We start from the raw sequence: 14,865 nt of genomic DNA on the forward strand, positions 1-14,865 counted from the left end.
GCACTGAGTTATGAATACAGTATAAGAAAATTTCACAGCGGAGTTCCGATATTGTTTCCGACATCAATTGTCAGCTTGTTTCCAGGACTATGTACTACGTCTCCCCTTACACCTTGTCCATTCTTAGCAAGAACGAAACTAACAGATGGGGAATCGCCTTGCGGAAGCACCGAAACAGTGATGGGAACTTGGGGACAGGTTAGCTCATTCGATACGAGGTCAGTAGCGCAGTGTTTACTGTAGTGCTGGTTGAGGTTCAAGACTGTCATCCAGTTGTCTCTGTCCCGGATCGTAACAGGGGGTATGTCTTCATACACACAGTCGATGGAGTAATCGGCTTCTTCGCCGGATTGATTGATAATATTGAGGATGTATAGGTTTGACATGTTTGCGGGATTATGCTGATCGAGGACGTATAATGGGTACTGTCAAACTGCTAACTTAAAGTTAAAAGTCTACAGGAAGATGGAAGTGATATAATGGGGAGTCTGGGTAATTTATATGTCGAACTTGGGATAAGCTATTGATAGAGCTATTGAATCTTATTACCATGTGACAATATTGCCTCAAAAAGGGGATGCAGCTGCTTTCCGATCTGGTATAGTGTAACGCTAAAGCCGGCCACAGTCATTCAGCCAGCCACTATTAGAAACCGACATACTACAGATACTAGAAGTTGAGTCTAGAATACGATAATATTGTATGCTTCAGCACTAAAGGCGTAGCTGATAAGTGACCAACATGCCTTAGTACCCCGCACCTACAAGCTACTTGCCAATTGGAGCTCTGAGGTTTCAGTGCCAATAATAGCAAATCTATCTCGAATGGCAGATTATCGCTTATATTGCTTATAAATGTGAATTAATTAAGGACTAAGAATATGCCGAAATTATATGTAATAAACAATTATTTAGATAAATATGTAGCTGGGCAGTAAATATCTATAAGCAACTAACTCGACTAAGTCAATATCAGAATAGCCCCTCTTCTTACGGTTTATGGCTTACGAAAGATGGGTATAATTGGTCATCTTTTTTACCCTTTAACTACATACCCCCGGTACCGGATTTCTGATGGTTACCCACTTTCCTTTTCCAGGGTGCCGTTTACGAAATCCATCTCTACTTTATTCTTTTCTCAAAGCTGTGTTATACCTGACTTCTATCTTCCCCTGACTTACTGCACTGTTTCTTATCAAGTTTCTATCGTGATGGCTTCCAACATAGAGAAGCTGGCTTGTGAGAGCTGTATTCGCGGCCACCGCGTCGCTAAATGTCAGCATACTGGTGAGTCTATGTGATGGCAGGGATCGCCCTCCATGACATACTCATGTTAACACGATGGACAGACCGCCCGCTTCTCAGTGTCAGTAGAAAAGGACGTCCGGTCTCTCAGTGTAATCACTGCAGGAACTTGCGCAACTCCCGATCTGTTCACACGAAATGCAAATGCGCATCGGCATCACATCAGGCAATGCTGAAGCAGTTTGGACAAGGTTTGCTCCCTGGGCTATCTCATCGGAATTTATACTGACTGTGTTCTGTACTCAGAGCGATGCCAGTGCGATGAGGGCGAGACCTGCAAATGTGCACACAAAACAGATCGCAGAAATAGGAAGCGCATTCAGTCGCCACTCTCAATAGACAAAAGCACAACACCGTCAACTGCATTATCACCTTCTGAATCTGAGGACAGGACTACAGAGACTTCCCCGACACCAGCTCGTTCATGCTGTGCCCCTAATTCAACGCCTTCTCACGATGCAGTCGAAACCATGGACCCAATTTCGACCCCGAATCTTGGTATACCGAGTGCCTGGACCTTTGGCGACGTGCTTGATACATGGAATCCTTCAGTACTGGATTCTTTGCCCGAAACCTTCTTACAGGGTCCGCCAAACCTAACAGAAACCTGGGAGCTAGCCCCAGACTTTGGATATGGCCCGGGTCCTATACCGACTTTTCACGATCCATCATCAACAATGGGGCCATTTGATGCCAGCAATCTTTTCAATGACATCGACATCAGCCAAATACATATCCCGGACGAATGGGCACTTGGGGATTTGACGATGAGTGAGTCCCACGATCCGGAAACACGGTCCAAGCCACTTTAACACCCTGGACTTCCGGTGCTTTTCTGGATCAGTGGTGGACAAAGTGCGTCAGATATTGTTAAAAAAGCACGACTTTAGTACCCTATTGTCACTCCCACTTAATAAATTCACGCACTACGTGTACCTGTGATAATTTGGAGACTCGTGTAGCATGCACTAAGCATATTTTTAACGTTATGTAGTGTGCTTATTCCCGCCATGAACTGTTCTGTTACCTTCGTTATTGCTCATGGGGCCCGGATATGATTGGCCCGTTACATTGGGTTTCTTATGTTCATTTTGACGTTTGATTTACTTTTACTTTAAAAGCTGTCATTCATTAAGTAAACCTGGTATTAATTTGCTACAGGACTGCGTGCTATTGCTGCTGATCACACCAACCGTCCGGATTATACGTAGCCAGATTTTGAAATCCCGATTGCTCCCTCTGTAGAGCGCTCAACTTCTCCTTCAAGTACTCTCTCTGATTCTGATGAATCCTATCAAAGCTCAATAGAAACGTGACGAGGAACAAAAAGTCCTCAACTCTCGCCTCAGCATCTTGTTCTTCGCCTGGTCCAATCGGCAGCGCCAACACATCAGCCACGGTACTCGTAATCTCGAATAGTTTCTGCAGGATCCCAGATCCATGCAGTCCAATGCTCTCAACCCTCTCCAATCGGAGAACCACATTGCGTAATTGAGTCGAAAGGCGCTGGGCGGGGAAATGCATCGAAAAGCCCTCATGAGAGTTCTGCGGAACTGCAGACTGTAGAAGCCCTTGGGATAACGCAAGCTGCCAGACCAGAATTCTCATCCATAATCTTGTGATGAACAGGTCCACATGCTGAAGCTCCGACAAACCCCAGCCACTCGACACCAAAGCATTATCAGTCTCCGCAGCATCAATCTCGTTCTGATCAAGCTGAGCTTGTTTATGCTCAATCCACGCAGCAGTCATTTCTGGAGCCGTAGCCTGTGGATCTTGCTGGGCTCTCCAGTGAGCCAAAAAGGTATCATCCAATACGTGAAACAGCTCAATCAGCCGATTGAAGCCCTGGTTAACGTGGGGAGGAAGTTCATGGTCTGGTGCTGGGACACTTGGGCTGAGCATCGGAAGAATAGCAGGATGGCCAGCTACTATTGTGAGGAAACGTTCGTGGATGGAAATCTCGCAGTACAGACGCTGTCGGGTGGCTAGTTCGTGGTCGGTTAGTGAGGCATCCTTGTATCGATCTAAGTCGAGCATCTGAATCATTGCAATGGCTTCTCGAAGAATAACAAAACTGCGGTCGAATCGCTTGAACGCCATGAGACAGATCTCTAGAAATACGCATGTGACAATACGTTTGACTGTGACTGGTAGCCTCCCGAGAATGCCAACGCCCATTTCAGATTGCCTATGCGCTTTGAAGCTGAGGTTCATGAGCTCTGTGATTCTGACAGGTGCTTCGCCTTCCGAGTCCCAAGATGTCTGTGTCAGGTTGATGGTGACAGCAGCGTATGCGTATACAAGAGCCGCATCCTCAAAGCTTTGATCCATCGCCTCAATTGCAGCCACAATCTCCGAAGGAAGAACAATTGGATTGACGGGAAAAACCACGCGTTCATAGTCGAGTAACAGATTGAGAAAAAAGTCTGAAGAGTACACCGATCCAATGCTCGTCGGTATCGCATTGTAAGCGACAGGCGACGGATCATCAGTCTGTGGAGAAGCAGAATTGGACCTTGCATCATCAGGCTTTGTCCCCTCTCGAATCTGCGCTACCAATCGGCCTCGCACGGTTGGTCTTCGCTTGGAGGTTGCAGCGGAGTAGACGCACGCCAGATTGAGATGGCCACATTGTGAACAAGGGACCGAGCCGCTGCATTTGACCTTGCGAACTCGACATGGATCGCAGGCTTTTGAGATTCTTCCGGTCATTGTTTGTTGATTGAGGAATGAAGTGATCGAGAAGGGATGCGGAGTCGATGCACGAGATTTATCACGCTAAAGTCTGTTGATAACCCCACATCGCCACATTCAGACGAGCTGAGTCTAGCCAAGCCTCAACTGGAGTACGGAGTATTACTGGGGTAGTTCCGGCATTTGACACGTCACAATACGATAGAGGCAGGTATCAAGGTATGTTAACAATTCATGTCTTGGTACTAACAATTACGCTATGACAACTATGACAACTATTCCATTATTTCATTGACATTCTGTCGCGAACCATCTAAGAAGCACTGCTGTTCACCTTCTCAACATACACAGCACTAGCCTTTTCCTTGGTCTGAAACTCGGCATCCAGACGCTCAATCTCTGTAGTCTTGAACTGGCGAGCAGGAACTCCACGCTCAAAGAGAACATCCAGCTCACCGTAGGTTCGGCCCTTGGGCTCAGGAAGACGGAAATAAGTCCAGACGGCACAGAGGAAGCAGGTTCCAGCCCAGAAGAAACCAGCCTTGGCACCCCAGTTCCAAGCAGAAGGGTTCAACATGCGAGGAGTGATGATGTTGGTCATGATTCCGACAATGTTGTATGTGTTTCGAGCGAGGACGACGGTCTTGGTTCGGAGACGTGTGGAAGACAACTCGGCGACGAGGGAGTAGCAGACGGGTCCGACGGTCGAATCGTAGGTAAAGGTGTAGATGAGAAGAAGAGATCCGATGGTCCATTGAGCAGCGACGTTGTCACGGCCAGCAAAGGCGACACAGCCGATGGTCAGGAGGAAGACACACATGGCAAGCTGTCCATAGAGGTAGAGGGTTCGACGACCGAACCAGCCCATGAGGAACCAGGAAAAGACGGTACCGACAGCGCCGATGGCGTACTGGCCGAGAGACATGGAGAAACTGTTCTCAACAGCCATACCGGCCTGCTGATAGAAGTAGGTGGAGTAACCCATAAAGGTAGCGCCGCAGAGAGTCTGAATCATCCAGGTAACACAGACGATCTCAGTTCGGCGAAGACTGACACCCTTGAAGAGATCAAAGTATGAAGTACCAGCCTGGGCTTCCTTTTCCATCTCGTTGGTGTGAACCATCATAGAAATGGTCTCATCGGGACGGAAGTCGACGTTGCTGTTGCGGACGGTGAGACGCTCGAGGGATCTCTTGGCCTCTTCGATGCGGCCGCGACGAACAAGCCACCAGGGAGACTCAGGAGCAAGGTAGATTCCAATGATGAGAGGAACAGGCCACATCCACTGCAGAGCAAAGGGGATCTTGTATCCGAGCTCGTCATCGCGGGTGACCATGGCGCGAAGAACACCAGAGGCGATGAACTGGCCGAGAACCCAGCAGAGGTTGACGTAAGTGGTGAGATAAGCGCGGAGGTGGGTAGGGCAGACCTCAGAGGCGTACGTAGTGGTGAGGGTCTGGAAGACACCCCAGGGAATACCGATGAAGATCTCTCCAATGAGAAGCTGGACCAGAGTCTCGGAGAAGAAGATGATGAAGATGAAGCCAATGCAGCCAATGAGAGCACCGATGAGCGTCTTGCGATAGCCGAAGCGATCAGCGATGATACCGTTGAGGAAAAGACCGATGATTTGACCGCAGAGAGTTCCATTCGAGAGACCAGATTGCCAGGCAGCTGTCAATTGATAGCTGCCATCCGGCTGCTCAACACCAAACTTCTTCTGGAAAGGAGGATAGGCGAAGAGGTTGTTGAGGAGGACAACATCGAAGCCCTCCATGATAATGCAGAGGGAGAGGAAGATGGACCAGAGACAAGCTTTCTTGTAGAGCTTGAACGACTGTAGCAGGCCCATGTTGTGCTCTGCCTCAGTAGCAGCAGCGGCTTCATGAGCGACGTTGGCGTCGACTGGCACCGCTACGGGGGCGATGCCATTGTCAACCTTGCTATCAGACATGGTGGGTGATCAATGAGTAGTAGACTTAGAAGGTGAGATGAGTGATGATGGATGTGAGTTAGTGAGCGACACGCGACATCTTATAGTCGGAGATGTTCAAGGAGTTGAAGCTGTCGAGAAGCGAAAATATTGGAAAAACAGGATCATGATGCAAAGTTTGGGCCAACTGTTAGCGCAAGGGGGATTACTTTCGCGGGGTTGGCCGTGAAAAGACCGGTGCTAGACCAGAGTGGTCTAGAATTAAGCGTAAATGAAGCCATGTTGGACCGGGCGTCAGCCACATTGTAAGGTTAAATCTCTAGGGGGAGACTCTGGAGGACGTTCGAGTCTGGTTAGCAGTAGAGGAGCCTCTCCGTTGTCTCTCCTCACCTCCCCCATGGGGAGACAATCATGTAAATCTGGGGTTTACTCATCGGACCGAGCATTGACCACTGAGACACCAAAAGTGGCGGAGATCAGCAGATGCTCGTGAGGCATTGGGAAATGAAGACGAGGGATTAGACTTTGGACTTCTCGTCGGTCCGGCCAAGAGCCAATCAAGACTTAATTATGTCGTCGGTCCGAGATTAGACCAATGATGTTGGAGATGGAGACTCCGCAGACTTTGAGATGAGGAGGGTTGGGTTTCATTCGGAACTATTTGGTCGGTCCGACCGAATGGTGCGGGGGAACGGTCGTGATCTGGGGAATGAATGCGGGTAAGTTACCGTCAGACGATATTTAAATCTACTCGGATCATTCTCTTTGCATGAAGCAAGTTCTGAATTAAATTATTCTTTTTTGATCTCACAATGACTGTCAGCAGACGCTCAAAGCAATGGTGGAAGCAGGCCATCATCTACCAAATCTACCCTGCATCGTTCTGCGACTCCAACGGCGATGGCATGGGTGATCTGCAAGGCATCATATCCAAGCTAGACTACATCGCCAGCCTAGGCGTTGATGTCATCTGGGTATGTCCCATGTACGACAGCCCGCAGGTCGACATGGGCTATGATATCTCCAATTACGAAGATGTCTACGCTCCATACGGCACTCTCCAGGATATGGAAGAGTTGATCCGCAAGACACACGAAAAGGGCATGAAGATTATGCTTGATCTTGTTATCAACCATACTTCTGACAAACACGCTTGGTTTGAAGAGTCAAGACTCAGCAAGGATAGTCCCAAGCGTGACTGGTACATTTGGAGACCTGCCAAGTATTCCCCAGAAGGTCAACGTCTTCCCCCAAATAACTGGCGCTCCAATTTCGGTGGCGGTAGTGTTTGGGAGTGGGACGAGACAACGGGGGAGTATTACCTACACCTCTTTGCAAAAGAGCAGCCCGATCTCAATTGGGAGAACCCAGAGACGCGTCGCGCCATTTATGCTTCGTCGATGGAGTTTTGGCTCGACAGAGGCGTCGATGGCTTCAGAGTCGACACCGTCAACATGTACTCCAAGCTCCAAGACTTTCCCGACGCGCCCATCACCGACCCGAAAGCGAAATACCAGCCTGCTGGTCTTCTCTACTGCAACGGACCTCGCATGCACGAGTTTCTCGGCGAGATGAACGAGATTCTTGAGCGGTATGGCGCTATTACAGTCGGAGAACTGCCTCATACACCGGATCTGGAAAAGGTCCTGAGATATGTGAGCGCGAAAGAGAAGCAGCTCAATATGGTGTTCCAGTTTGATGTCGTGGATATCGGGTTTGGAAAGACGCATAAGTACGAGACGGTACCGAAGAATTATACGCTTCCTCAGCTGAAAGATGCTTTTGGGAGGACGCAGAGTCTGATTCAGGGTACTGATGCTTGGACGACTGTGTTCATGGAGAACCATGACCAAGCACGCTCTGTGTCACGCTTCACAAGCGATAGTCCAGAGTACCGAGTGGCAGGCGCTAAGCTACTGGCTTTGCTGCAGTCTTGTCTAAGCGGTACGCAGTATGTCTACCAAGGACAAGAAATCGGATCCGTCAATGCCCCCAAGGAGAGTTACCCATTAGAGAACTACGTGGATATCGAGAGTTACCAATTCCTCGATATAGTCAAGGAGCGATCGAACGATGAAAGAGAGATCGACAAGGCCTTCAACGCTCTTCAATATCTAGCTAGAGATCACGCTCGTATCCCTATCTGCTGGAGTGACTCAAAGTACGGCGGTTTCTCCGAAGCAGACCAACCTAAAGAGCCCTGGATGCAAGCCCATCCTCTATCGCGTGAGATTAATGTCGCATCTCAGCTTGATGATCCAAACAGCGTGCTTTCATTCTGGAAGAAGGCACTGCGTTTCCGAAAGGAGTTTTCTGACCTGACGGTGTATGGAGATTATAAGCTAATCCGGCGGGAGGACCCTGATGTTTATGCTTTTGTTAAGGAGTCGCAGGTAGATGGTTCTAGAGTTGCGGTTGTTTTGAACTTTACTTCTGAGGAGAAGACGTTGAGTCCTCTGACGGGTGAAGAGCTTGGTGTTAGTGGACAGGAAGTCAAGTTGGTGCCCATCATGTCGACACATGCTGGAAAGGAGCAGACGGGTGTCTTGTCGCCGTTTGAAGGAAGGGTTTACTTGGTGACTTAGTCATGGCATAGACATAAATAATAAGAGCGTTTCCAGTTACTATTAGGTGCATCTTCAGTTACTGTCTGTTCATTCTTCGCTAAGCTTGGCAGTGCTTTCTCAACAGATAGCCTAGTCCACAATGAATCCCGACGCAGTGGTATTCTCTCTCTAGCCTCTAAAACAACATACTAGCATTCCTATTGGATAACCCCGCAGGCACCGGTCATCTTGGGGACCAACAAATTGGACATCTTTGCTGCCATGAAGCTCTCTCCTCCAATTCCTCACTGCATTGAACATTTAGTTGATGCCAAATGCGAACGTTGTAAATTCCAAAGGCCATCATTTTTCCGCTCTAATAGTTCTGTGGCATTATCTCAGCAAGGTAGCTCTAACTTGTCAAGTAAAAAGCCATACTTAGGAATGGGGTATGCGTACCCCGTTCCTAACGATCATTCAGGATTAGCTTGTACAAGGCCATTGAGTCAGTCCGTTAGTGAAATCGACGGATCATTACTCGTATGAGGATTGCTCTAGGGGTGCCCGCGGAAGCTTCCGTGATCCTTGATGGAAGTGTTGTGCCTTACTGGATTAGGAAAGCTGAAATGCAGCTGCAGGGTATTCAACCAACACCAAGTTGCATCACAATCTCCTGCGCAGCGGCGCAGCTTCGCAATGCCTCTTTCTGAAGCAATTAGTGACGCAAGCTAACGACCAACAGCTGAGAAAACCTCTCAATTCGACACTTATGCGTGCCCTCCCTTCTTTCCTCCCCCTTTTAGTTGAAGAGGGCTGTAACATACCCATGAGCCAACAACGAAACCACCTGCACCAACGGGCGTCATTCCTTATGGGTAAAAGCGCCGAAAGGTCAGAGGACCTGGCATCCGTTGGTACCGTACTTTTATATAGGAGACGAACTCCTGAGATTGTTCCCTGTATCGCCTTTCCGACTTTTGCTGACAGACTACATTATCTGAAACCCAGTCACTCACAAAACAAACTTTTCAACCCGCAATGTCTTTGTACAACCCTTCTTCAAAGTCATCTCAGAATATGAACAAGAGTACCATGTCTTCTGAAACGGGAGAGACATCTTCTGGCTACGATGACCGCCACACTCAGCAAGGAGACAGTGGTTCCACGTCTGCTGATTCTTCTGGTTCGCAAGACGCAGGTCCATCCGAAGGAACGGCTAATGCTACCCCTCGAAGTTCATCAACTACTAGCGGAGATAAGCCCGCCGATTCTCGAATGATTGTTGATGATCCGTTCGATAACGAGAAACGGCAAATCCTTTTCAATGCTATTGATAGGCTTCAAGCTTGTGGCTCCCACAAGTACTTGGCCATTCCACAGGTATGTCTAGACTCTCATACCATTTTAGCGAGTTTCAGGCTGATACTGTCCAGCTCGTCGTCGTAGGGGAACAATCTTCTGGGAAATCATCCCTGCTCAGAACATTGACTGACATTTCATTCCCCGTCATGGCTGGGATTGGTACACGCTTTCCAATTCGTGTCGTTTCGCGCCGTAGCCCTAGTGCACAGGGCAGTAGGGAACGATTTCGTATTTCACTAGAACGCGCACCACGAGATGTGAACGGCTTGCAACGAGCTGATGCTGCTGCAGACGAGTACCGTCTAGAGGGAGACACTTTGACCATGGACGTATTTGAGGCTGCGCTTAAGGATGTGAGTGATTGCCATTTAACTGGGGTATACCGAGTTCTGACTAAAACATCCAGCTCTCTGAGAATAAAATTGGCATCAGAAAGGGTCAAGGCATAGGGGCTAAAAACTTTGTCCCAGATATTGTCAGAGTTGAACTTGAAGGACCTCACAGATCTCCTTTCAACATTCTGGATCTCCCAGGCCTCATCTCCTCAGAATATGGTGTCAATGAACCTGAGCCCCTCGGGACACAGGAACTAGCTAAGGAATACATCTCCCGACAGGAAAACACAATCATGTACGTTTCTTGTCAAATGACATTGCCAAGTTCAATTCAAAGGCTAATCGCAGGCTAGATGCACAATACCCGCAACTTCTGACCTGGGAAATCAACGGGCTTATCAGATTTGCAAGGAACATATATCAGACAAGAGGCGACTGGTTGGCGTTTTCACAAAGTGTGACAAAGCGGATCGCGAAGAAGCCGAGCGAGCAGTCAGTCAATCCTCGAACTTGTGATGCATGGACGCTAACATTCGTCAGGTCATTTCAGCAAAAAGTAATATTGTCAACGGAGACTCGATCTTCGTGGATGGCATGTTTGTCGTCTGTAATAAGACGTCAGAGTCCCGCGTCAATGAGGATGAGTTCTTCAGCCTCAAGCCTTGGTCTCAGATACACAGTGAACGCAGAGGAAGCAGGAAACTCAAAGATCATCTTGGGGAGATTCTGACTCACGAAATTGAAAAGGCATTTCCAAAGCTTGAAAACAACATAAATTCAAGGCTAAAGGAGAAGCGTGCCAGGCTCAAAGACATGGGTGAACCTCGACTCAATGATAGTCAGAAACAGGAGTATCTCAACCACTTCGTACGCGAGTACTCCTCCAGATGCACATTGGCTCTTAGACGACCAGGATTACTCGAGTCAGAGACCATGGACCTGAGACAAGAGCTGAATCACATCAACACCCAGTTTGACAAGGTCATGAGATGGGTTGGCGGGTTCTGGAGGTTTGACAACGAGGGCGTGGATCCACGGGCCGTTTGCATCGCATACGGAGCATTCATCGACAAGAAACAGGAGCAGTCGAAAACAGCGGGAGAAATCTTATTTACGGTCCCTGAGCCAGAGGATTACATGGAGGAGCTGAAAAAGATCCCGGCATTTGAGGAGTATGAGCATGTCGAGCCTTATGGCAAATTTGAGTACACGGTGAAGAGCAAACTTCGCAGGTTCGGCGCGTCTCAACCGCCTGGCGTGGTAAACTCGGACATTTATCCGGTCATCTATCGAGCTCAAGTATCCAAGTGGAGCTCTATAGCACAAGAGCACTTGGACAGAGTCAAAGATGCAATGAAGTCAAGCTATGAGGAGATTCTGCGTTTTGTTTGCCCGGACTCTGGAGGCACCATGATTTTGCATCATGAGCTCAAAAACCGTCTTCATTCAATGTTTTGTGAGACACTGAGCAAAGCCCAACAAGAACTGGACAAGTACTGCGAACAAGAAACTCAAAAGGAGCTTCTTCAAACCACCAACAATGAGTTCAGAACTAAACTGGAATCTTGGCGATTGTTGAGATACGCCAGAGCTTTCTACCTTGGGGCCGGTGGTGAAGAGCCCCAAAACCTTATCTCAAGGCAGACTTTGGACAAGATGTGGATGAATATGGATTTTTCAAACCATGACAGAATGGTGCACGATATACATGATGTTATCAAAGTATATTATGGGGTAAGGGCCAGACCTGGCCATAATTAAAGACCAGATTTGCTGATCCAACATAGATTTCCCTGGAGTCATTCATTAGCCATGTCACTCAAACCATAGTGGAGGGTTTTGTGATGGACAAAAATGGCCCTTTGAGGAAGATGACAACTGAATATGTTCTCAGCCTTCCAAAACAAGAAGTCAGCGACATGACGAAAGAGGACAAAACGGCAGGTCAGCTGAGAATGCAACTGAACAGGGATATTAAAGAACTGGAGAGTGATCAGGAGATCGCGAAAGAGGCAAGGGTTAAAGTGGAGGCATTGAAGCGTGATTGATAGTGATTCCATTACATAGCGTCTACGAAACTTCCGAAATTGATTTAAGATTCATAATTAGCACTCGCCTATGTACCCAGGCTAATTATTTATCTGGTAACTTAGTCACGGGAAAGCTATAAATAACAACAGCCGTTAGCAAGCTCCTATTAGGGCTATGCCCCAAATGCCTGTTTATTTGTTCTCATTAAATGCAAAGTAAGCTTCTAGATAGTCACGGTATACTTTCTTGCTTCCGAAGGACCCATATCCACTAGCAATAAGGTTATCCTCCAAGCTTGTGTTGTTGTAATTGCACCAGTAAATCCTCTAACCAAACTCATGAAAGGTTTACGACACAGCCATCTTGCTCTCCTTCTCCCACCAATCTCAGCCATGACCTAACAAACCCTCACTGATTTGCTCATCCCTCTGCGCCTCTAAAAAGCTCGGTAGCTGCTCCTCTGCAGGCGGCCTAATCCACGATGAATCTTGACGCAGCGGTATCCTCTCTCCAGCCTCCAGAACAACATCTTGCGATTCCGGCCTATCATCGCTCGGCTTCAATATGAGCAAATCAGACTTTCCTTCTGCTTTGAATCTTTCGCCTGCGATTTCACACTGTACTGACCATTTTAGTTGATGTGAAACACGGATGTTGTATATCTGGAATGAGTGCGTGAACTCGGACTGCACAGATGTCCAATGTTGGGGGTAGCCTGTTTTCTGACCAATGCGCAGGTTAATCATTTCTCCAATATCTATGGGCTGGGAATCGGCTGTAAATGGGATCCGTATTGTGCCGCGCTGTTTGATAGCCTGGCTGAGTCCAAGGTCGATCTCTGTGCTTTCCGGTACTTGTAACCCCGCATGACAGATAATTGTCGTGGTGGTGACAACACTGATGCGTACCGATACAAGCTCGACGTCTTGCGCTACATCTCGAATAGCGTCGCTCGTTTCTTCCCAGTTCGGCGACACTAGGAGCGTGAACGGTATTGGTGTCGGGTTATCCAGCTGAACGACCTTGGGCACTTCAACAAACAAATCAAAGGCCAATGCTGGATCCTTCGAACTATGGAGAGATTTCTTGATCTTGTCTTTCCAAGAGACCTTTGTATCCTGCATTCCAGGAACAAGCCGATGGCTCGAAACTGTACGCTGGTAGTAATATCGTTTAAGCTGAAAATCTGCGATTGGAGATTCCGGAGTGGCGCATAGGACTTTGAAAGGAAATGTAGCTTCCAGGACTTCTTCGTGACCTTGAACAGTCATTGTGATCTTTGCCTTGATCACATACTCAATAACCGCTGCCATATTCTTCGTCCGAAGCATATACGATGGTGGCATGTGATTCACGGGAGCCAAAGGAGTAGAATCATTGACGTAATTCGGAAGCTGAACGGTAAACGGCCATTTGTGTTTGTGTTTTGATGACTCGATATGTATAGGGCCCTGGAAGATGATCTTTGGGCGATAGCAGAGGTCGAAAATGCCTCGGTACTCTTGGGAGTTGTTGCCGATAACTCCAATTGTCCTCCCTCGGCCAAACATGCAGATGCTCACAGTTGCGTCGGGACTTATTGTTTGAAACTGTCGAAATACATGGCCGGTGATGAAATCGCCTGGAATGTATGCATCCTTGTCCAGGCTGATGCCCAACAACGGACCTGATCTGAGTGCTGTATGGATGTTCATCGCGATTAATCGGTATGAACTCAAGAGCTATGTTCAAGATTTCCAGGGACTTTGATGTAGTCGTGATCAGGCGCCTTTATTTATTTATCGATTGATGATATGAGGCATAACCGGATTGCCCGTGAGGCGCAATGCTCAAATCAAGGCTGATTTGCTCGAGGTGTCCAATCGCAAGGGTGCATAGGACCCTCTTTTGGGGGCCAAAGTGATGAGAGCTGGCGCCAAGCAATTCCCTGGCGTAGCGAGTTTCAGATGTAAGTCAACGTTGCTACAGGGTATCAGATTGGGTTGACCTCAAGGACAAGGCCTTCTCGAGACCTTTTTTATATGAGTTTATTCTCTAGCTAAAGTGCTCATGAGATCAGTTCAGTAATGATAGAGTGTAATATCCTTCCTCGGTGCAAATAGATCATCCCGACGCGGTGTCCGAAGTCCGTGCTCACCGAAGGTTTGGTGAGTGCCCGATAAGTGGTGCCTAGATTGATCAAGATGCGACGGCATTGAACTGACTGCACCCATAGTACTGTAAAGATTGCTAATCCGGGCTTTTAAAAATATTGAAACAGCATGTCCAATTCCCGTCATGTCAGCATCCAAAGGGTGATAATACATTAAAACCCACCGTTTGGTCATAGTCGGGAATAATTAATAATCATAATGAGATGCGCTAGAATTTACATAACTCTGCCGGTTGGGGTTGTACAAGCTCGGGGAAGTGGGTCAGAATTGTGTAGGATGAAAGCCGAAGCCTTCGGTGATTATTAAAAGGTACATAAATCGTTGGGATAGAGACTTGATTGGATAGACAAGTTTGTTGGGATAGAGGCCAATCTCGAGATGGTGACCTGGTTGAGAAACGTTTAAACAACAATTCTACCCTTGCCCGAAGCTCTCAACAGCAATCTAGGTGAAGGAAGCAAGCGAAAATCATGGAGCATAAAAGCCAGGCATCTTCCACTGACC

At 47.8% G+C, this 14,865-nt stretch overlaps 7 protein-coding genes across 7 annotated transcripts; 3 read left to right on the forward strand and 4 right to left on the reverse strand.

The window, feature by feature from the left end:
* Positions 1-32: 32 nt before the first annotated feature.
* On the reverse strand, positions 33-386 carry FPRO_10298 (uncharacterized protein; the record flags this gene model as incomplete). The annotated part of the gene is made up of 2 exons (XM_031231246.1): positions 33-187; positions 239-386. The coding sequence occupies 2 exons, from the start codon at positions 384-386 to the stop codon at positions 33-35; spliced, it is 303 nt and encodes a 100-aa protein (XP_031081303.1).
* Positions 387-1,210: 824 nt separating this feature from the next.
* FPRO_10299 (uncharacterized protein) lies at positions 1,211-2,116 on the forward strand (the record flags this gene model as incomplete). The annotated part of the gene is made up of 3 exons (XM_031231247.1): positions 1,211-1,286; positions 1,349-1,495; positions 1,551-2,116. The coding sequence occupies 3 exons, from the start codon at positions 1,211-1,213 to the stop codon at positions 2,114-2,116; spliced, it is 789 nt and encodes a 262-aa protein (XP_031081304.1).
* Positions 2,117-2,474: 358 nt separating this feature from the next.
* FPRO_10300 (uncharacterized protein) lies at positions 2,475-4,019 on the reverse strand (the record flags this gene model as incomplete). Its single annotated transcript, XM_031231248.1, has 1 exon — positions 2,475-4,019. The coding sequence occupies one exon, from the start codon at positions 4,017-4,019 to the stop codon at positions 2,475-2,477; it is 1,545 nt and encodes a 514-aa protein (XP_031081305.1).
* A 295-nt stretch (positions 4,020-4,314) lies between these two features.
* FPRO_10301 (putative maltose permease (MalP)) lies at positions 4,315-5,955 on the reverse strand (the record flags this gene model as incomplete). The annotated part of the gene is made up of 1 exon (XM_031231250.1): positions 4,315-5,955. The coding sequence occupies one exon, from the start codon at positions 5,953-5,955 to the stop codon at positions 4,315-4,317; it is 1,641 nt and encodes a 546-aa protein (XP_031081306.1).
* Positions 5,956-6,746: 791 nt separating this feature from the next.
* On the forward strand, positions 6,747-8,519 carry FPRO_10302 (putative alpha-glucosidase (maltase); the record flags this gene model as incomplete). The annotated part of the gene is made up of 1 exon (XM_031231251.1): positions 6,747-8,519. The coding sequence occupies one exon, from the start codon at positions 6,747-6,749 to the stop codon at positions 8,517-8,519; it is 1,773 nt and encodes a 590-aa protein (XP_031081307.1).
* Positions 8,520-9,518: 999 nt separating this feature from the next.
* FPRO_10303 (uncharacterized protein) lies at positions 9,519-12,225 on the forward strand (the record flags this gene model as incomplete). Its single annotated transcript, XM_031231252.1, has 6 exons — positions 9,519-9,860; positions 9,914-10,195; positions 10,249-10,472; positions 10,531-10,669; positions 10,718-11,911; positions 11,965-12,225. The coding sequence occupies 6 exons, from the start codon at positions 9,519-9,521 to the stop codon at positions 12,223-12,225; spliced, it is 2,442 nt and encodes an 813-aa protein (XP_031081308.1).
* A 369-nt stretch (positions 12,226-12,594) lies between these two features.
* On the reverse strand, positions 12,595-13,902 carry FPRO_10304 (uncharacterized protein; the record flags this gene model as incomplete). Its single annotated transcript, XM_031231253.1, has 1 exon — positions 12,595-13,902. The coding sequence occupies one exon, from the start codon at positions 13,900-13,902 to the stop codon at positions 12,595-12,597; it is 1,308 nt and encodes a 435-aa protein (XP_031081309.1).
* Positions 13,903-14,865: the final 963 nt, after the last annotated feature.

This window comes from Fusarium proliferatum, assembly GCF_900067095.1.
Source record: "Fusarium proliferatum ET1 genome assembly, contig: FPRO_scaffold005, whole genome shotgun sequence".
NCBI classification, from domain to species: Eukaryota; Fungi; Ascomycota; class Sordariomycetes; order Hypocreales; family Nectriaceae; genus Fusarium; species Fusarium proliferatum.